The sequence below is a fragment of the Dendrobates tinctorius genome, unplaced genomic scaffold (assembly GCF_039654945.1).
Source record: "Dendrobates tinctorius isolate UK_male_01 unplaced genomic scaffold, ASM3965494v1 ptg000083l, whole genome shotgun sequence".
Classification (NCBI taxonomy): domain Eukaryota; kingdom Metazoa; phylum Chordata; class Amphibia; order Anura; family Dendrobatidae; genus Dendrobates; species Dendrobates tinctorius.
Window position 1 is genome coordinate 11040277 of NW_027361751.1, and position 23455 is coordinate 11063731.

General features: G+C 41.2%; 1 protein-coding gene across 3 annotated transcripts in view; it reads left to right on the plus strand.

The window, feature by feature from the left end:
- Positions 1–23455, plus strand: part of IQGAP2 (IQ motif containing GTPase activating protein 2) — a 401653-nt gene that overhangs the window by 228624 nt on the left and 149574 nt on the right. For 2 of the 3 annotated variants that reach the window (XM_073584112.1, XM_073584113.1), the window contains exons 6-10: positions 17047–17114; positions 17626–17739; positions 19561–19739; positions 20681–20768; positions 22341–22504. In XM_073584112.1, coding sequence (XP_073440213.1) covers positions 17047–17114; positions 17626–17739; positions 19561–19739; positions 20681–20768; positions 22341–22504 — 613 coding nt within the window. The remainder of the gene's footprint in view (positions 1–17046; positions 17115–17625; positions 17740–19560; positions 19740–20680; positions 20769–22340; positions 22505–23455) is intronic. The other variant, XM_073584115.1, reaches the window with a different exon arrangement.

Below are 23455 nucleotides of genomic sequence, written 5' to 3' on the forward strand. Positions count from 1 at the left end.
TTTTTATAAAAAATTTTGATGCAGTGTACAGTATGTCTGCCTTTTTCGGTGATTTAACGCTCTAATGTATCAGAAGGGACTTTAAATTTGGAGCATCAGAATAATGTATTTGACCTAGAGACTGATATTCTGCGGCGCAGGAATATAATAGTGCTTCTATAATAAGAAAGTCAGGATCACACAGATAACTTTTTGTGTGTGTTCTTTTGAGATATCGCCCAGCAGGATGCAGTGCCTTGTATTCAGGATAAGTTGGTGACCTATTGTTGCGGTATGTGAGGACATAGAGCCGGATTTCTACAACTCTAAACCCCTGGGGAGGAAATTACAGTAGATTATACCTGTGTATCGGTAAGGGGCACCGTTAATGGCATTCACCTTAAAGTTGCCATTCACTTCTCTTAAATTAAGGAAAAGGTAGACACTTCATAGCATAAAAGATCGTGCCATGATATGTTTGATATGTTCTTTTGGACCCCTCCACTTTTGGACCCCTCCACTACGTGAAAGTCAATCAATCTGGAAAATTGCTAGAGCCTTGAAGATATTCTCAAATGCAGTCATGAAATCCATCAATCGCAGTGACCACACTGGCTCTCATGAGGACCATCTCAGGAAAGGAAGACCAGGAATTACTTCTGCTGCAGAGGAAAATTTCATTAGTGTTTACCAGTATCAGAAAATTCAAATTACAGTAACAGCATCTCCGATAACAGCCCTCATAAATTATACACAGACATTAAGTATATAACCCCGTCTGAAATCACTCAAAATAAAGAGTGCGATAGGATAATCAGAAAAAGCACAACTAACACAAACGTAAAGAATTCAATATCCAAATTTTATTATAGTCATATTTGTCTGTTATGACTATAAAACAATTTGGGTTTTGAATTCTTTACGTTTGTGTTAGTTGTGCTTTTTCTGATTACCCTATGTCACTCTTTATTTTGAGTGCTTAGGGATTTCAGACGGGGTTATATGTATTGGTGAGCACCATATTATTGGATCTTTTTCTATTGACTCTATAGTACAGATATCAAGTAGCAGACAAATCTCAACATCAGCTGTCTAAGGGAAACTGCAAAAAACAGACAGAAAAGGTTTATACGTGTGTGATGCCCATTGTGAAGCATGGAGGACAAGATGTGATGGTGTGGATGCTTTGCTGGTAACAGTGTTGATAATTCCAAAATCAAGGCACACTTACCCAGCATGACTACCACAGTATTCTGTAATGACAAGCCATCCCATCTGGTTTGCAATTAATGCAACCATAATTTGTGTTGCAACAGGACAATGACAAAAAAAACACAAGTTCAGGCTACATGATCAAGAAGGACGGGGATGGACTGACATGGCCTCCACAATCACCCAAACTCAACCCAATATCGATGGTTTAGGATGAGTTTGATAGAGTCAAGGCAAAGGAGCCAACAAGTGCTCCGTATGTCTATGAACTCCTTCAAGACAGGTGTAAAGCCATTCCTGACTACCTGATGAACCTGCTTGAGATGATACCAAGCAGATGATACCAAGGGGGTATAAACCTGGCACCAGAATAAAAAAGGATACTTGGAGGAATCTAAGGAATCTAACATTCTGGTTTGCACTCACATGTGTTGCTTTGTGGTTTTTCTACCTTCATTCTAAATCTATAACGTGCACATTCCAATAAGAACAAGAAAATCCATTGAATGAACAGCTGTCTCCCAACTTCTGACTGCTACTGCATAAACTACATAGTCTTACAGTTAGTAAATAATACAAAACAAGCAAATATACCACCATACTGTTACTGAAGAACACGAACCCAGTACTACTAATAATACTGCTAAATAAATAACAAATACTATGACCACACCATGACCACATGATACCACCATGACGATCATTAAAAAAAAAAAAAAAAATGTATGAAAATTACCAACATACAGTCACTGTATAATGGTTGATATCAGTTGTTCACAGGTTCTCTATATATCATTTCCCCTGTTATTCTCTATCACTCCCTGGCAGCCCATCCACATCTTTTTTTTTTTCTGAAGAATAGAACAAACAGAAATTTTTGGCACATCACTTTTACACATCTCTGAATAAATTAAATGGCACCCTACAGCTTAATAGTTCCATTCCCTATTGTCATACGCCAGTTTTGTGTTCCCTAAAACTAACACCACACAGTTCTAATGTCTCCCCTATGGCCCCACGCAGTAATAATACCCTCTTTGTGCCTCATGCAGAAAGTGTCCTCTTTGCAATGTCCAGCCTTGTGCTTCGTAAAAGAATTATGTCACCCTTTCCAATACAATAATGTCCCCCTTTGGTCCTTCATACAATATTGATGCCCCCTTTGTCCCCTTGCAAAAATAATGCCCACTTTTACCCTCATACAATAATAATGCCCTCTACATTGCGACCCAAATTCCTTTGTTAATCTTCAGATTTCATGATGCATTGCAGACAGTCAAGGAACCCATTGCCAGAGGCATCCTAAAATATCTTTGAACCTCCACCATATTTGAGTGTAGGTATTGTGTACTTTTCCTTGTAGGCCTCATTATGTTTTTGTTAAACATTAGAATGATGTGTTTTACCAAAAAGCTCTATCTTGGTTTCACAAGATGCTTTCCCAGAAGGATTTTGACTTTCTCACATACATTTTGGCAAACTGCATTCTAGCTTTTTTTATATCCGGGTCAACAGGGTATCCTACTGGGTCTCCTGCCAAAGCGTTTCAGTTCATTCAAATGTCAACAGATAGTTTGGCACTGACACTGATGCACCCTAAGGCCTCTTTCACACTTCCGTTTTTTACAATCAGTCACAATCCGCCAGGTTTTGAAAAAAAACGGATCCTCAATTTTTTTTTGAGGATCCGTTTTTTTCCCATTGACTTGCATTAATGGCGGATTGTGACGGATTGCTGTCCGTTGCATTCGTTTTTTGTGAGGATCTCTCTCTCTCTCTCTCTCTCTCTCTCTCTCTCTCTCTCTCTCTCTCTCTCTCTCTCTCTCTCTCCTTCCCGGCCAGCGATTTCTTCATTTTCAGGATCCGTCTGAAAACGGATCCTGTGCCATCCGTTCACATCAGTTTAGAACGGATCCGCTTGTCCGCCTTTTTGGCGGATTATAACTGATGCAAAAAAACTGAAGTGTGCAGGACAGCTTGTGGTTTCTTTGGCACTTAATTGGGTCTGCTTATCCACCATCCAGACTATTCAGCGTTGCAGTCATTCATCAATTTTTCTCTGGCATCCAGAAGTTGTAAACTTCTTGATTATGTTGCACACCATGGACAAAGGAACAGCAAGATCTCTGGAGATGGACTTGTAACCTTGAGATTGTCGATATTTATCAACCGTTTTGGTTATCAAGTCCTCAGTTCTCTTCTTTCTGTCCTCCATGCCTAGTATGGCACACACAGACACACAATGTAAAGATTGAGTTAACTTCTCCCCTTTTTATCTGGTTTCAAGTGTGATTTTCATCATATTGCCCGCACATGTTACTTGCCACAGGTGAGTTTGAACGAGCATCACATGTTTGAAACAAAGTTGTTTACCGACAATTTTGGAAAGATGCCAACAATTTTGTCCAGCCCATTTTTGAGGTTTTTGAGAAATCCTATCCAATTTGCATTTTACTGTTTCTTGTTTTTTTATTTATTTATTTTTTTGTGGTGTTCCAATACAAAAGAAATAAACATGTAAATGTGTAATTGCAATAATTTTCTGGGAGAAATACTTCACTTTCTAGTACAATTTCAAGGGTGTCACCACTTTCGGCCATGACTGTACCTACATACTTGTGAGTAAAACGGCCCCATTCAGATAATAGGACTGATTTCTGAAGAAAATCTACCGCCTGTGTGTATACACCAGGCAATAAGGTGACAGAAATGCAGTATTGTGCAGCCGGTTGTGAGCAGGCTCGTTCTGCATCTCGGGGAATGATGTAAAGGCAGTTTAATAGAAAACACATGTGGACAGCCAGTGTCTCTTGTGTGGTCACACGACCTCGCCGTGTATACGAATTGTCAAGCCAACTTTACCCAATGAAAACAATTCAGCCAAATGCTTGTAATACAATCCCAATGTGATTAGAGCGCTCAGGAAATAGAAGAAATTATTCAGAATTTCACTGCTGACTCCTCCAGTTTTTACGCTCTTAAGTACCCTTACAATAGTAATGCTTCACCTTTATGTCCACTAATCACAGAGTTGTTATTGGTAATGTAATTAATGAGATCGTCTGTATTTATGATCTATTCTATTAACCCTGCTGTACGGTTGGGGTCTATTTGACACGGGAAAAAAAGGTTGTGAAGCTGCAGATTATTTATTATTAGGATCTGCAAATCGTAGTTAGTTGAGTTTATTTATGGGTGGGTGTTTGTGGGTGGGTGTTTATGGGTGGGTGGTGTTATGAGTGTCGTTGCTTTTTTTTAAAAAATTAACTTTAATGATTACTTACAGTATGTTCTGGTCAGGTCAATATGACCCGATAGTGTTTTATACAGATCTCCTGCCATATGTTCAGCTACATAAATGATTTATAATATCATTGTGGATTTTTTATTTCATCTACTATTGTTTATCGATTTCTTCCATTCCTGCCGGTCCGTGCACTCTATACATTTGCAAGTTACTGCAGATGGATGGGCTTTGAGTACAGGTCTGTGCATGCTGTAGTATATTAGTTCTTATTGTTGCTACACTGGTTAATAATAATAATTATTAGTGTTTATTCATATAGTGCTATTTTATTCTACAACACCGATGGTACCCCTTGAAAGTCGCGAGTGTCCATGATTTCAAAAGTTGGATAAAAATGTGAAGATCATGTACAAAAAAAGCATATACTGAACATAAAAATCCAATATTTTATTATTAATGTGTTAAAAACATAACGGACATACATTAAAAAAGTGCCAATAGTGCATGTTGATGAACCCCAAAGAAATAGATAAGTGGCACCAACAGATGGTAGGTAACATCAAAACCAAAATTAATAAAAAAATATGGATTATCATCCCAGGTGTTAGGAGTCAGATTTCTGCCTCTCCTTTGCTGAAATCTGGACCCTCACTTTCTGCAGTCTCCTGCTCTTCATCTGCTGTAGAGGAGACTGCAGAGGAGATTGCCCTGCGGTAACTCTCTCCAGAGGCTACGTCCTCTACTCCTGCGTCTGAGCATGCTCATTGGACGAACTCCCATTGGAGTTCGGGAGTCAGGTGTTCAGGTCCTGTGTCGGATCCCATTGGCTCCTCTCGGAGACCTGGAGATTTCCGGAAGGTCTCGTTTGCTATAAAAAGCGCGCATGGCTGTTCTGCCATGCGCTAGTATAGCCATACTGCTGCTGTATGTTTGTTTGATGGATGCATGGACTGGTGAATGACTCATTCGAAACCCCTACCCTCTGATACTACGTTTGTGAGAGTGCCTGAGTTATTGACAGTATCAGCGCGCTATTGCTCCATTGCCTCAGCAGCCTAGCGTCAGCATTGCGCCTGCTAGTTAGCATTGTCTTTACAGCGGCTCTGTCTTTGCCGCGCTGCAGTTGCAGCTCTTCGTGTGTCCGCGGTTGCGACGCTTTACACCCGTGCCTTGCCGGTAGGTCTAGACGGAGTAAGTACCGCCATCTAGTGCTACTCCTGTGACCAGATACCGCGGGTGCAGCGCTGTAGTTCTGTGACCTAAACAGACTCAGCGTTCTTGTGTTTTGTTTCTGTGACTCTGTGAGTTCAACAGAGTCTGAGTTGTGCACATTGGGTGCCATTAACCCCTGTGCACATTACCGCCAGATTGCTCTGCCGTCACCTAGCAGCAGTTATTACATCTTCTGCACGGTGGACCCCGAGTTGGCGAAGGTACTTTATTTATATTTTTATTTAGTGCCTTCCGCCACTCCTAACACCAGGTTGTTATATAATCCTAAGAGAATAATTCATCAGTCCTGGATTAACTATAACATACTATGTTCACTAATAGTAATACCAGCGCCCTTAGTGCAGATCAAGTTCAGTGCTCAAGTGCTAAAAGAATTTGCTACTATTATCCTGCAGTTACATCAGATAAACATATCACCTACCAGAGCTCATGTGATGGTGCCACTTCCCCTACGCGCGTTTCGGCAGCGTGCCTTCGTCAGAATTATTCTCTTTAGTATTATATAACTACTATATGCCTGGGACTATAATTCATATTTTCTATTAATTTTGGTTTTTATGTTCCTACCTGCCGTTGGTGCCAATTATCATTTTTTTTTGGGCTCATCAACATGCACTTTTTTATTGTGTCGTTTATGTTTTTAATACATTAACAAAATATTGGATTTTTATGTTCAGTATACGCCTTTTTTTGTATATTTTCTGTCATGTCTTGCGTAGAACAGCTTTCTAGATAGTCCCATTTGTGTATTTCTTTGTATAGTTATATGTAATTATTTTCACTTAGAACAATGCTTGGCATTATTTTATGCTAGGGATATTTAACAATTTTTGTAAAAATATTAAGCTGTCTACTGAGTGAAGCTGAATTGGAAAAGCTTGCCAACGTCTCAGATTTGGAACAATATATCCAACTGGAGAAAGTGTCTGAAGATGAGGACCACATACAGTTAGGTCCATATATATTTGGACAGACAAAATTTTTCTAATTTTGTTTCTACACATTACCACAATGAATTTTAAACAAAACAATTCCATTGCAGTTGAAGTTCAGACTTTCAGCTTTCATTTGAGGTTATCCACATTAAAATTGGATGAAGGGTTTAGGAGTTTCAGCTCCTTAACATGTGCCACCCTGTTTTTAAAGGGACCAAAAGTAATTGGACAGATTAAATAATTGTAAATAAAATGTTCCTTTCTAGTACTTGGTTGAAAACCCTTTGTTGGCAATGACTGCCTGAAGTCTTGAACTCATGGACATCACCAGATGCTGTGTTTCCTCCTTTTTGATGCTCTGCCAGGCCTTCACTGCGGTGGTTTTCAGTTGCTGTTTGTTTGTGGGCCTTTCTGTCTGAAGTTTAGTCAGAAATGCATGCTCAATTGGGTTTAGATCAGGTGACTGACTTGGCCATTCAAGAATATTCCACTTCTTTGCTTTAATAAACTCCTGGGTTGCTTTGGCTTTATGTTTTGGGTCATTGTCCATCTGTAGTATGAAATGACGACCAATCAGTTTGGCTGCATTTGGCTGGATCTGAGCACACAGTATGGCTCTGAATACCTCAGAATTCATTCCGCTGCTTCTGTCCTGTGTCACATCATCAATAAACACTAGTGACCCAGTGCCACTGGCAGCCACGCATGCCCAAGCCATCACACTGCCTCCGCCGTGTTTTACAGATGATGTGGTATGCTTTGGATCATGAGCTGTACCACGCCTTCGCCATACTTTTCTCTTTCCATCATTCTGGTATAGGTTGATCTTGGTTTCATCTGTCAAAAGAATGTTCTTCCAGAACTGTGCTGGCTTTTTTAGATTTTTTTTTTTTTTTTTTAGCAAAGTCCAGTCTAGCCTTTTGATTCTTGATGCTTATGAGTGGCTTGCACCGTGCAGTGAACCCTCTGTATTTACTTTCATGCAGTCTTCTCTTTATGGTAGATTTGGATATTGATACGCCTACCTCCTGGAGAGTGATGTTCACTTGGTTGGCTGTTGTGAAGGGGTTTCTCTTCACCATGGAGATTATTCTGCGATCATCCACCACTGTTGTCTTCCGTGGGCGCCCAGGTCTTTTTGCATTGATGAGTTCACCAGTGCTTTCTTTCTTTCTCAGTATGTACCAAACTGTAGATTTTGCCACTCCTAATGTTGTAGCAATTTCTCAGATGGGTTTTTTCTGTTTTTGCAGCTTAAGGATGGCTTGTTTCACTTGCATGGAGAGCTCCTTTGACCGCATGTTTCCTTCACAGCAAAACCTTCCAAATGCAAGCACCACGCCTCAAATCAACTCCAGGCCTTTTATCTGCTTAACTGAGAGTGACATAGCGAAGGGATTGCCCACACCTGTCCATGAAATAGCCTTGGAGTCAATTGTCCAATTACTTTTGGTCCCTTTAAAAACAGGGTGGCACATGTTAAGGAGCTGAAACTCCTAAACCCTTCATCCAATTTTAATGTGGATACCCTCAAATGAAAGCTGAAAGTCTGAACTTCAACTGCATCTGAATTGTTTTGTTTAAAATTCATTGTGGTAATGTCTAGAACCAAAATTAGAAAAATGGACCTAAAGCGGGAGTCACACACAGCGATCTCGCTAGCGAGATCGCTGCTGAGTCACAACTTTTGTGACATAACAGCGATCTCACCAGCGAGATCGCTGTGTGTGACAGCGATCAGCGAGCGTCCCCCCTGCCGGTATCGCTGATCGCTGCAAGAAACCTCTGGACATATTTTTCGTCGCTGGTCTCCCGCTGGCCAGCATGCATCGCTGTGTGTGACAGGCGAGAGACCAGCGATCAGGTGTAAAAAAATAGAATTAAAATAAAAAATATTGTTATTCTCACCTTCCGACGTCCCGCGCAGCATTCCTGCCTCTCTCCACGCTCCGTTCCCAGTGATCCTTTGCACGAATGACCGCGAGACTTTGCGCTCCCGCGAGACCGTGACTCTCATGGTCATTCTCGCAAAGGATCACTGGGACCGGAGCGTGGAGAGAGGATGGCTGCGTGGGACGTCGGAAGGTGAGAATAACAATATTTTTTATTTGAATTCTATTTTTTACAGCGATGGCAAGCGATGCCGGGCGCTCGGCATCGCTGTGATGATCGCTGGTGAAGCTGTCTGTGTGACAGCTCACCAGTCACCAACGATCACATAGCGACTTACCAGCGATCCTGACACCTTGATATCGGTGTCGGTATCGCTGGTAAGTCGCTATGTGTGACTCCAGCTTAAGTGTAAGTGGGGGGGAAAGTGATAATGAGAATTCTGATTCTGAAGTTGAATCTGATAAGGAGTGACACCCAGATACTAGTCCGATGGAAGCAATTCAATCTAAAAAAAAAAATGTAATTTGGAATTTGCAGTCTTCTGCCCAGACAGGAAAATTGCCCTGTGCTAACATCAGATAATTCTCTAATAACTAGCTGCTATTTGACAAGTTGGGATAAATAGAGATTCTTCCAAAATTCTACAATACTGGTGAAAACGTCACTAGGGATGAAGAACTTGTGTCATTCCGAGGTAGTTGTTTGTTCATACAATATATACCAAGTAAGCCAGGAAAGTACGGCATCAGGATATGGACGCTGACAGCAGAAGGTCATACGCTCTAAACGTTCACGGATATACAGGGAAAAAGCCTGGATAAAAAACAGAAAAGAACTAGGGGCTATGAATCTTTTCAGATTTGGCATATGGACTAAGAGGACAAAATGTGACATGTGACAGCTATTTACATCGCACCACGTGTGGTCAGGTTACGCTGCTGATTTTCTCCTCTGCGGTCTTGTCAACATGTGGGTGAGATTTAATAAAATACTGGGGATTTTTAGTCTGGCAGGAAATGCACTCTGTATCTGACACACATAAATGTACCATATATTGACCGGTTGTAGCAGACCCTTGTTGCCCCTTTTTTGCTGCGTTTCTAATGCTGTCACAGTACGGACCTTTTAGTTACATTTTCTGTTTTAATGGCCTTTTCGGCTTATATTGATGCTGCCTCCCTTGGATTCATTCACGTCCAGACTCATTTCCTGATGGCAGAGAGAGGTGGTTTAATACTTTATGAACTTTTTATTTTAAAAAACGATTAGGTGTCCTGATCTGGTGCATCATTCCGAAACTGACGGTACTAATGAACCTGATTGATTCTTCTCACCTTGACTTCCTCTACTTCTTAATTAAACTCCTCCATACAAGTGCAGTAATGCTTGTGTTATCCTCTGCCTCTGGGAGACCTAGCATGGCTGCGTCACATAAGTTTAAGGACCTGTTTTATTTTAGGTTTGTGAGATAAAGTCGATTTCCTATATGTTCGCTGACATTTACAATTCATCTATGGTTGCCTTTGCCTTTCTCCTAGTTTAACAGAATTTGGATAGTGTGGCTTCAACCGCTGGCATGCCTATTCTAGTTGGTAAGAATTTGGATACGGTGTACCTTCTACCCCGGCATTCTGTTTCTAGTCATACATTATTTGGATACGGTGTACCTTCAACCCCAGCATACTGCTTCTAGTCATACATTATTTGGATACGGTGTACCTTCTACCCCGGCATACTGCTTCTTGTCATACATTATTTGGATACCTTGTACCTCCTACCCCGGCATACTGCTTCTAGTCATACATTATTTCTCCCCCAACCCTGGTCCACCATCCTCCAACCTCAATCCCTACCCTACCCCATATCAAAACCAAAATAATCTAATTAATATTACTTGCACCCCTTCTTCTCCATCTTTCAATTGTTCCCTCTGGAATCCACGGTCTGTATGTAACAAGCTTCTTTTCCTGCATAACTACTTTCTGAACAACTCTCTTAATCTGTTGGCCCACACTGAAACCTGGATTCAGGATTCTGACACCGTGTCTCCTGCTGCCATTTCCTATGGTGGCTTACAATTCACTCATTCCCCGAGACCCACAAACAGACCTGGTGGTGGAGTCGGCATACTCCTGTCCCCACAATGCACTTTCCAGGTCATCCCCCCAGTTCCATCACTCTCATTCCCTTCTTTTGAGGTCCATACCATCAGGCTCTTCCGTCCCCTCTCCCTCAGAGTAGCGGTCATACACCGGCCCCCAGGCTCACCCACCCACTTCCTTGACCACTTTTTAGCCTGGCTGCCGCACTTCATGTCCTCAGAACTACCAACTCTTATCCTGGTAGACTTCAACATCCCCATTAACAGCCCTACTTCCACATCTGCATCCCAGCTTCTATCACTAACCACCTCTCTCGGCCTCATCTCCTCTTTTTCCTGATCTGGCTGTTCATCACTACAACAACACTCTTACAACCACCCTTGACCATGTAGCGCCCCTCACCCTCAGAACCTCCAAACACAGAATAAAACAGCCCTGGCTCACATCTCAAACTCAATTTCTCCAGCGATGCTCTAGGAGTGCTGAATGCCGATGGAGAAAAACCCGCACACCAGAAGACTTCATCTACTTCAAATTTATGCTAAGAACCTACAACTCTGCCCTTCACCTCGCCAAACAGACCTACTTCACCACCCTGATCTCCTCATTAGCCAACAACCCCAAGAAACTTTTTGACACTTTTCACACCCTCCTCAGGCCAAAAGCATAAGCTCCTATCTCAGACATTTGTGCTGATGACCTGGCCTCCCATTTTATAGAGAAAATAGATCATATCCATCAGGAAATCCGCTCCCAACCACCAAGTGCTGTGACTCCCATCCCTACCTGCATTTCCCCTGGCTCACTTTCCACATTTGATCCCATCACAGAAGAAGAAGTCTCCAGACTCATCTCTTCTTCTCACCCAACTACATGCACTACCGACCCCATTCCCTCACAACTCCTCCATTCTCTCTCTCCAGTCATCACAACTCACCTAACTACAATCTTTAATCTCTCCCTCTCCTCAGGCATTTTCCCTTCCTCTTTCAAACACTCTATCATTACTCCATTATTAAAGAAACCTGCTCTCGACCCATCCTGCACAAACAACTACAGACCAGTCTCCAATCTCCCCTTCATCTCTAAACTCTTGGAGCGCCTAGTCTACTGCTGCCTTACCCGTTACCTCTCCACTCACTCCCTCCTAGACCCTTCACAGTCTGGCTTCCGACCCCTACATTTGACTGAAACTGCACTCATCAAAGTGACCAATGACCTTCTGACAGCAAAATGTAATGGTGAACACTCTCTGCTCATTCTTCTCGACCTTTCTGCAGCTTTTGACACTGTTGACCACCGTCTCCTACTCCATAGGCTCCAGTCACTAGGCATTAAGGACATCGCTCTCTCCTGGTTCTCTTCCTATCTCTCTGACCGCTCTTTCAGTGTTTTGTTCGCTGGCTCCACGTCATCTCCTCTTCCTCTCGCTGTCAGGGTACCTCAGGGCTCAGTCCTTGGCCCCCTTCTCTTCTCTCTCTACACGGCCCCTATTGGACAGACCATCAGCAGATTTGGCTTTCAGTACCATCTTTATGCTGATTATACACAACTGTATACGTCTTCCCCCGACCTTACCCCCGCTGTACTACAGAACGCCAGTGACTGTCTGTCCGCAGTCTCCAACGTCATGTCCGCTCTCTATCTGAAACTTAACCTCTCAAAAGCTGAACAACTTCTGCTCCCGCCATCTACTAACCTCCCTAAATCTGACATTTCCCTCTCTGTGGGTGGCACCATAATAACACCCCGGCAGCAGGCACGCTGTCTGGGTGTTATGTTTGACACCAACCTTGCCGCCTACACCTAAAGAACATCTCCAGAATTCGCCCTTTTCTCACCATAGAAACAACAAAAACCCTCACTGTCGCATTGATCCACTCACGCCTGGACTACTGCAACGCTCTTTTAATTGGCCTCCCCGCTACTCGACTTTCCCCTCTCCAGTCCATACTTGGTGCAGCAGCCAGGGTCATCTATCTGGCTAAACTTGTGTTTTGAAACTGTTAAACTGTAAAGCGCTGCGGAATATGTTGGCGCTATATAAAGATTATTATTATTTGGATACAGTGTGCCCTCTACTGCTGGCGTACCTCTTCTATTGATACAGAATTTAGATAGTGTGCCCTCTGTCGCTGGCATGCCTCTTCTAGTTGTTCATAATTTGGATACGGTGTACCTTCTACACCTGGCATACATCTTCTAGTCATAAAGTATTTTGATAGTGTGCCCTCTACCGCTGTCATGCTTTTTTTTTTTTTTTTTTTTTGTGGTACAGAATTTGGATACAGTGTGTCTTCTACTCTTGCATTCCTCTTCTCAAGGTACAGAATTTGGATAGTGCGCCCTCTAACCCTGGCATATCTCTACTGGTCATACAAAATTTGGATAGAGTACACCCTCTACTACTGGCATTCCTCTTCTAGTGGTCCAGAATTTGGATACAGTGTGCCCTCTATCCAGGCATACATCTAATCGAACAGAATTTGGCTAGTGTGCTCTCTACCGCTAGCATATCTCTTCTGGTGGTACAGAATTGGAATAGATTGGAGTGTGCCCTCTGCTACTGGCAGATGTTTGGTGAAGTTATACGATACGCATGATTGGAGCTGAGTTTTCCTTTAGCAGCAGGAAAGGCCAAATACTTGTATTCAGTGCTGTGAGGAATTAATTATTACTATGTTAATCTTTGGGCAAAAACCATCCTGGATTTCAGCTTGTATATAATTACTGTAAATGACGCACAAATTACAGACTGTTTTAAATGGGCCATTACCATTTAGTACATTTATGGCACATCTGTAAGATTTGCCATAAATGTATTGTTGATACAGGACCCAAGAACTGGTCTATATCTTGTACAGTTGTGACTGCAGATGACATTCCCATAAAATTAAATGGAGAGATTTGAGAATGTTTATGGGAACTCCGACCACCTCTCCATTCACAGGGCTCTGCTCTAGAGATAGATCCGGGTCCTGTTTGGTGGGACTGCATCTACCATACTTTTAAAGTATGAGATGGGCATTCTCCTTGAAGATGAATTCTCACCCAGATACTGCGATTCTATAGAGAGCTCTCGGGCATCGAAGAAGAAATAGTGACTCTCGAAAACTTTTCATTTTTACAAGACTTAATCTGTTTCAAACATTCCATCACAAAGAACTGCCAACAAACCTTTGTTCCTTTTGGAGTAATCTGTTGAAATCGAAATTCACTTTTGCTAAGTTTTCTGTGCCAAATCTCTCCTCATTGTCTAATACTTGAAATCAAACCATGTAAACTCAAAATAGCCCAAAACAAGTCCACTGTTTTTGTATTCTCCATTGTGCGCCAAAGAGAAAGGAGAAATCAGAGTGCTCAAACTTATGAAAACCATTAATCTGAATATTGCATGGCTGTACTGCCCTCTAGTGGATAATTTGATCATAGTGAACTTACAATAACTTTTTTCTAAATAAAATATAATTATTGACCAGTCGCTGCAAAGTTATGAGTCTTTGTAGTGTACTCTATTAACGTATCTTGCTTCCTTTTCTTTCAAACCTCATATTTTAAGGTCTGTTTTGACTGCCTTGTTCAAGGGCTTAGAGTAGCTGTTTTGAACTTCTGTTCTATAAGATACTTGTTCTTTTGGGTGAGCTTTTCTACACCCCTACTCGAGGCTCAGTCATGATTCATGAACACTCTTCCTGTCTGAGCATGGGGCCGGGGTGCAAAGAAGCTCACGCAGGAGACCAGAGATTTGATAGACCTGCAGTTCAAAACAGCTATTCTAAGCGCATGAACAAGGCAGTCAAAACAGTCCTTAGAGTTCAAGAGAAAAGGAAGCAATATAAGCTAATGGAGTATATTACAAAGATTCAGAACTTTGCACTGACTGTTCCTCAAATAAATAAATAAAAAAAGACTAGTTACGCTTTAAAACCTATCTGTCACCAGATTTCACAATACAAACTGCATACATTTAATAAATCCTTTGGATCTGATCATGCTGATGCATTTTAACCCCTTCATGACATGCGCCATACTAGTACTGCGCTTGTCGTGTCTCCCCCTTTTGATGTGGATTCCAGAACTGAGCCCACATCTTTCCTGACACATGTCCTCTTTTTTGAACAGCTGACATGTGCCTCTAACAGCCGTGGGTTGAATTGTCATCCACCTGTGGCAGTTAACCCCCTTTAAATGCTGCTGTCAAACTTTAACAGTTGCATTTAACTTGCGCTTATGGCAAGCGCGCTGGAAATCCCGCCCCTCTGTGACCCCGTCACTTGATCGCGGGTCACCGATGGCTTGGCTTGACAACCAGTGGTCTCCAACAGACCTCTATTGTTGTCACTGCTGGATTGCTATGAGTGCAGCATGGTGGTCGGCGCTTATAGCAAGTGAGCAATTCTGCAACATGCAGGTGATCTGATCAACGCCTGTATATAGCAGAACTGATCGGACAACTGCAGCTTCTAGTCTCCCATGGAGACTATTGAAGCATGCAAAAAGTGTGTAAAAAAAAAAAAAGTTTTTAAAAATATTAAAAAAATAAAAGTTCAAATCTCCCTCTTTTGCCCTATTCAAAATAAAACAATAAAAAATATATATACACATTTGGTATCGCCGCATTCAGAATTGTTCGATCTATCAAGCTATAAAAAGAATTACAGTATATACTCGTGTATAAGCCAAGTTTTTCAGCCCCTTTTTTGGGCCGAAAAAGACCCCCCTCGGCTTATACACGAGTCATAGTTCCCAATTACTTTTTACGGAAGCAGGGTGGAGGTCCCCGGCGTCTCCGGACCTTCTGCGCGCTCCACTGCAGCCTTTTCCTGTGTCCCGGTGGCTGCTGACAGGGTCGGCATTGGCAGCGGGGCCAAGTGCCGGGGTCCTGAGCAGGTGGGAACACCGGCTCGCTATGGGGGTCAGGTGCAGGTGTCACCACTGGCTCAGGCCCCCAGCACTTGCGATATTCATCTGTCCCCGTTCCACCGCCGCGCTGTGTCTTACGGGTCCTCTGGCTGTGACGTACAGGTCAGAGGGCGCGCCCTCTGCCTGAACAGTCACTGCAGAGAGCTGGCGACTCCGAGCAGCAGTAGTCAGCGACGAGAGGTGAGTATGTCATTTTTTTTTTTTTTAATGGCAGCAGTAACATTATATGGGGCATATTATTCTATGGAGCATCTTATGGGGCCATCATTAACCTTTTGTGCATTATATGGGGCATATTTTTGTATGGAGCATCTTATGGGTCCCATCATGAACTTTATGGTATCTAATTTTATTTTTGAAATTTACCAGTAGCTGCTGCATTTCCCACCTTAGGCTTATACTTGAGACAATAAGTTTTCCCAGTTTTTTTGTGGCAAAAGTAGGGGGCCTCGGCTTATACTCGGGTCGGCTTATACTCGAGTATATTCGGGTAATCCGATCCGTAAATGGCGTAGCGAAAAATAAGTCAAATCCCCAGAATTACGTTTATTGGTCGTCACAACATTGCATTAAAATGCAATAACAGTTTACTTTGAAATCTGCTGACAGATCTGTTGGAAGTTCTCTAGATAATATGCTAAATAGGTGTAAAATAATCTAAAACATGCACATTGGTTTTTCATATGCATATGTTTTTGGACGCATCTCAATTAGTAAATTTGTTGGTAGTTCATAGTTCATTTATTGAGCGTCCCTGAGTATGGATTGTTACTGTATATGTCTTTTAAAAAAAAAAAAAAAAAAAAAAAAGCAAAAAGCAAAGGTATGAACTGGGATATAAATTGGTGTGCGTACAGCGTGTAAGTGCATGTTCACCCTGGCCACTGAGCTGAAAAAAACAATGGCAGAAACATAATGATTATATACCCTGCATTAAATAAATAAATAGCATAGCGCATGAAAATAATATACGGCACTTAGTTAACATGTTTTTCAATCAAAAAGATGCGAAAACCATCCCACCTATTCACGGTGACCATAATGGGGACAGTCCTAACTCTAATATTAAAAACCTTACCGTTTGTCAAGTGACATGCATGTGGATAAGGGCTGAGAGGGACTGGGCCCAACAAGTGGTCACACAGGCATGGGAAACCACATCAATATAATGTCCAGCTCAAAGAAAAGCGTAAGGCCTGTTCCAATTATGGTCACCGTGGAGTGGTGGAATGGCTTTCACATTTTTGTAATCAAAAAACATGTTAACGAAGCGCTGCATATTACTTTCATGCTATTTATTTACTGCAGAATATTTAATTGTTATGTATCTGTCTTTGTTTTTTCCGTATATAGTCAAAATTTTAGACCAAGAGGTGTGTATATATGTGTATGTATATATAATGTGTATATACTGTGTGTGTGTATATAATATATATATATTATTAGTATCTGCAAGGGTTCTTACATGCGATCTGTGTAGTTTTCCTTCTTGCATCTAACTGCTATATTTTCTTTATTGCAGTTTATACCTGTTTAAGCTTGGCATCGCCCCTCAGATACAAGACCTATTGGGCAAAGTGGACTTCACAGGTAACCAAACGCAGTAGATATCCTAATCAATGAGAAGTTCCCAGAAGTTTTAGAGATAATCTGTGGACCTGGGCTTTGGTGCCTAACGATGCTCGAAAGTCCCACCACCACCACCACCTAAGAAGACACTGGTATTGGAAACTGTGCCCCGTAGATGGGGGGCTTCATTACACAATTTGTATTGGAGTGCATGGCTTCACGTTATGCCTCCTGGAAGTGACAATTTTATATTTTAATGAGTGGAAATAGAGGGATTTTGATCTTCTTTGTCACCCTGCTCCCATCTGAGCTCTTCATAACCCATCGTATGTATTTTCTAAAGAAGCTTCATTCAAGCCGTATTACGGTAGCTCATTTGCGATTACTCTTGGGCCCCCTGTAATTTTCAGCCTACAATAGTTTTTGTAAAGTTATGAGACCTTTTTGAGATACTTTTTGCAAAGTCCTTATTATAGAAATAGCATGAGACGGTATTTTTCTATTATACTAATCACCTTAATTTGGCATTTAGAGGAAGAGATCAGTAACATGAGGAAAGAGCTGGAAAAGTATGGGATCCAGATGCCATCCTTCAGCAAAATTGGAGGGATTCTCGCTACCGAACTGTCAGTGGATGAAGCAGCCTGTGAGTGTCGGCCATTTCTTTTCTTGCTACTTAATACCCGTTATGTAATTGTCAGAGATTTGTTGGATATTACCTTCTGGCGCCCTCTAGTGATAACATGGGGCATAGCAATATGGGGTGACCTTAGGGATTGCTATTCTCCTGTGTTTTAGGTAGCAGTAATGAAATTATTGCATTTTTTTTATTTAGTTAAGTACCGTAATTTTTTTTTTTAACAAGGAAAGCAAGTGCATAAAACTGCCGAATCATTTGAGCTCCTGACTCAAATTTAGTTTCTCAGCGTCTTTCAAGATATTATCCCTTTTTTTGTTTTTTTTTTTTGCTACGTGGGAGTTTCCTGTTCTTTGAACTCCTGAACATGTCATCAGAAATTGACCCATTGTTTAAATCAGGGTTTTGGGTTCCATAAAACACTTGGCAATTTTTTTGTATAAAACTAATTAAAAAGAAATCTAGCAATTTTCACACTGGTCACTGAAGCTTATTTAGCCTTTAACATTCTGTTGTTTTAGGAAACAACACGTGTACATAGCCACAGTGGTTAGATCCTGACCTGACCCTATATTTTGTATGGAAGCATCTAATGAGCGTGTGCAAAGGTCATTGTGAAGGGAGGAGGCGCAGGGGCCGCTGTGACATCGCTTATTGTTATTGGTGGATCCTGTGCTATCAGTGGTGTATAGAGGTGTTATTGGTCACTATAATACTGCTTCCTCTGGTATTATAATTCTTGTTCTCTCACTGATCATTGCTGGATTTTCATCATTTGAACTAGTCTCAATCATTTACATGGGCTGATAATTATACAAATCAAAATATTTAAAAAAAAAAAAAAAAAAAAATTTATATAAATACATGTAGCACAGAAGCCTTATTTTAACAATAGGGAATTTTTTTATTTTACCCTCCATTCAAAGTCATTTTCTGACAGCGATTTGTGGCCGTGTGCAGGATTCCCCATCTAATGGACGTTCACCTGACTGCCAGTTCGCAGTTTGCATCCTGGCGATCACAAGCTGACTAGATTCTTAGCTTCTTCTCTCAGTAGAACATTGAACGACGCGGATGAGTGTCTAGTCGGCATGTGACTGCGGAAATTTTTCTCAAGATCGAAACGTGTAACTTGTAGGGAGATGTAAAGACCTATATGTAGGAGTATAGAAAATGAGCAGAGCTGTAGATGTTCTTTGAACATGATTTATCACCTATCCACAGGATCGATATTAAATGCATGATCTGTGGGGGTCCAAAAGATGAAATCCCCTTGATCACAAGACTGGGAGTGAGAAAGTCCCCTCTGTGAATGAAGAGGTAATGCACATGTGCCAGGGTTGTCAACTTGACTTTTTATTTTTGTCTGGACACCTTATCAAAAAATCACGGACAGACAATATTTTTAATGGACACTTTGGAAAACCATAATAAATCATTAGGATCGTAAGTGATCCATGTCTACAGTCCATAATTCTGATATGAAGACTTCGGCTGCATTCATTGTAAAATGATGATAATTACAGTAAAACAATCTGTATAAGTTTTTTCACCTTTTAAAAAAAAAAAAAACATCATGGATGCCTTCGATTTTGTTTACGGACTGTCCTGGAATTTCTGGACGGATGGCAACTCTGACATGCGTGTCCTCCACCCCATTCATTACTATACTGCCATGGGTCATTGGTGAGTGCGCCTGCCTGACCATCTCTACCATAGAAGGTAACAGTCCTGCACTACGGCTCCATTCACACAGGGCACCATGCCACAATAAGGAGTAAACCATTATAGAATTACTTTTTAGCATGTTTCTTTGTTGTTGTTTCTTAGTACATGCAGCTGTAATTGCAATTAATGAAGCTGTGGATAAGGGAGCAGCCAGCCAGACCATGGTGACTATGAGGAACCCAAATGCCATGCTGTTAAATGTAGCAGAGGGATTTGACCAACAGTATCATGACGAGCTCTACCAGGCTAAAAAAATAAAAGAAGATAATGCAAAATTAAAGGTAAACAACGGATTCCAATTCTTCTTATAGTTCTGTTTCTCTCACTTATCATTTCGGGGTTTTCATAATTTCACATAGTCTTAAAGGGAATCTGTCAGCAGTTTTTTGCTATCTTGTCTGAGAGCAGCCCGGTGTAGTCAAAGAGACCCTGAATCCAATAATGTATCACTTAGATTACTGAGTGCAGCCATTCTCGCACTATCCGAGTTTTTAGATTTGGGTATGCAGCAGAGCTAAGAAAGCTAACCCCGCCCACACAAGGCTCTGTATGTGTAATGTCTGTAGACAGTGAGCTGCCTATCACAAGAGGCTGGACCAAGTGACAGCTGCTGTGTCAGAGCAATGATAAGCTACTAGTGCTAAAAAGTCATCGCAAGCAAACAACACCACTGAGCTGGATACGAGAGGCATTGCCATAATCTGTGTTTTAACCCCTACATCATGCTGTCTTCAGATTACATAGCAAAAAACCTGATTCCCTTTAAAGCTACAGAATGTACCAGTCAGTTCTTCCATGCACATGGTAATATTGCAAAGGGTGCAATTACTATGAAAAATATAGTATTGAGTGGGAGTATACACAATTTCCTAGTATATTTAAGGGGATGTATGAGATTTTTTTGCCCTAGAAACAGCGCCATTCTTGTGCACAGGCTGTGTCTGGTATTGCAGTTCCATGCTTTGTTTGGCTGTACCAGCTAAGCCCTAATTAATCGACAAAAGTGATGCAGTTCCTGAATAAAAAGAACGTAAAAACCCCTTTTTTTTTATAACAAGATTGTTTTGTTTTGTTTTGCTCTTCATTCATTCAGTAGTAATGACTATTTCTGATATGTTTTGTTTCTGCGGTCGTTCTGCACTCATCACTGTTGTTATACCCTGTAGATATGTGATATGTTAGTCTTTAACCCGCGTTGTTAATGACTGCGCTTCTTTCACAGAACAATAGTATTTCTGAAGACGAGCGAGACGTCTATGAAGAGCTTCTCACTCAGGCAGAGATACAAGGCCACGTTAATAAGGTTAACAGTAAGTAGCTAATTCTACAGAGAAACTTTCAGTGAGTGCAGCCGCGGATGTGATTTGAATGACGGAAGGAATAGTCGGGTGATTGAAGCGCTTTGTTGCACGAGTTATTACTGCCCTGCACTGGCTCCTATTTAACCTGCCGCTGTAGTAAGGACGCTTCCCGCGGCTTGCTGAACCGCCTAATATTCTTGCTCCTTGCTTAAAACGTCTACGTTCTTCGCCCTCTGTAATAACACGCGATGTGTTCAACCTACAGACGAAATACCAAATCACTGAGCCAGAGGATCGAGAGCATATTCTTCTAAAGTGAGAAGAATCGCCAATAAATAGAAGTCTTTATGCAGTCGTGAATGGCGTTAGAGATGTCCAGGATTTTAGGGAAGTGACCTGGGAGCAAAAAGTGCAGTAAAGTGCAAAAATATTGATTAAACGTGTTAGACCCTCCACTGAGCGAACTCTACTGCTCTGCACTTCTTTCTAATCCTGCACTGCTGAGATCACATGTATAAATCACGTGACCGCTGCTGCCAATCACTGCTTAGTCAAATATAGGCGACATGTGATTGCTGAGGTCGGTGATTGGCTGCTTTGTCCTCCTGAATGATGTATGTGCCCTCATCGCTAAAGGATCGTTGGCAACAAATGGAATGGCAGCAGTTGATGATTTGGAGGGTAAGCAAAGTTCTGCCCTCAGGTCACTTTCTTAAAATACAGAACAACTCCTTTTAATATTTTGTTAAGCTATTTTCTGAATTCTTTTTTCATAAACTGAAAGAGGAACAATCACTTGTGATCTATAGAGAATCCAAGCAGAAAGTGTTCAGTAATGCAACAGCACCTCCGCAGGAGAAATGAAGTATTACACTAAAATCAATAGCCAACTTGTGTAATCCAGACCAAGAAATATCCCTCCAGCTAATAACTGAGAGTTCTAAAAGTGGGAGGACTCCCCACTATTGCCTCTATAGGGTTTTTTGTTTTAACTAAATAATCCCCTTTTAGAAATGGCTGAACAGATTTTGAACAAACTGAAGGCAATAGCTCTAAAGAATTGTATTTATTAGAGATTTCTTTTTATTTTAGGGGAACGTGCTCTTTTATAGTCGATCCGTCTGTTTTAGTAAATACTTTTCTTATAACTTTGCATTGTGAAGTTCCTCTTTTATGCCTCCTGGAAAGGTCAAGATTAATTGAAAGCGGACCTTACCATTCCCCTTGTCAATAAAATATGTTCCTATGTAATCTGACATTTTCAGCATGGAGCTGTGTTAGGGACAAGGTGAATGGTAACACCCAGTTGTCAATGAATAAATTTCTAGAGGAACCAAATGATGCAGTTTTCTAAGAGCAGATGTTCCTGGTTTATTACAATATGATGCATGCAAGTATTTACTAAACTTAACTTATCGGGATGCCAGGATACCCGATGCGACCTCTTTAAAATATATATATATATATATATATATATATATATATATATATATATATATATATATATATATATATATATATAGTAATTAGACGATCTTGTGAATAACCTTTGCCATTTTGTAAGCCTGTCTTTTGTTTCAGCTAATGTAGCCTTAGTCCAAGTAAATGAGGCCATTGACAGGAATGATGAGGCGGGATTATTACAGGCTCTGATGATGGCTATGCTGAGCCTTTTTGATGTTCAGCCACAAAATTCCCCCTGGTACCTGTCTCAGTTGTGTATCGCTAAAGACCAGAAAACGCAGGTAATGGCGACATCCGAGATCATCATGCCCATCATCCATTAACATGCTGCACATGTTCCTTGCTGTTGCTGCAAACAATGTCATGTCTGTTTCATTCCTAGGTTATGGATGGTAATGTGAAATGTTATATTAACGCCCTTTGCATGTACAGCTAACTTGGCGATGATGCACTGGCTTCATACTTACCAAATATGAGCTCTGCTATTCTGTTCCCTTAGCAATGAGGCATCTGAGGTTCTGGTAGGGTGTGTATACAAGTGCCCCTACCCCCAAAGCGCCCCTTCTTTCTCACTGGGGATTGGGGCTAATCTAGACGCATGATTCCTATTCTTTCAGGAAATTCACTTGTACATTAGCAACAATAGACAAAACTCTGAGCCTAGCCTTTTGTATTGAAGCATCTAATGAGCGTGTGCAATGGATCATTATGAAGGGAGGAGAAGCAGGGTCAGATGTGACATCACCTATTGTGAATGATGGATCCGGTGTTATTGGCTTTTTACTATGCCACTGGATATTGTAATCCTCCTGACTCTGATGATTGAGACTGCTGAAAACTCTTCTTGAAAGGACATGAAGTATGAGTCTACAATAACCCCTTTTGCCAGTGTGAATATGTCTAGATTATGAAATTTTTTTTTTTTTTTATCTAGATTGTGAACTGAAAAAAAAGTGTTAGCAAAAAATTGTGAAATTACATGATACTAAAAAACTAAGTTAAGCAATGGAAAGACTTCTGGCGATAGAGTGTGTTCCCATGGAGTCACTATGCATGAGAAAAATCTTTACAGGATGAACTGTCATGAGAATATATGGACACAATTTGCCCCCTTCAGCAGCGCTAATACTTGAGTCATTAACCGCTGTTTTGCCTGGAATGTTCCTTTAATTAATAATGTTCCAGCATACTTCTTAAAATATGACCACAACATGACGTGGGGAAGAATCGTG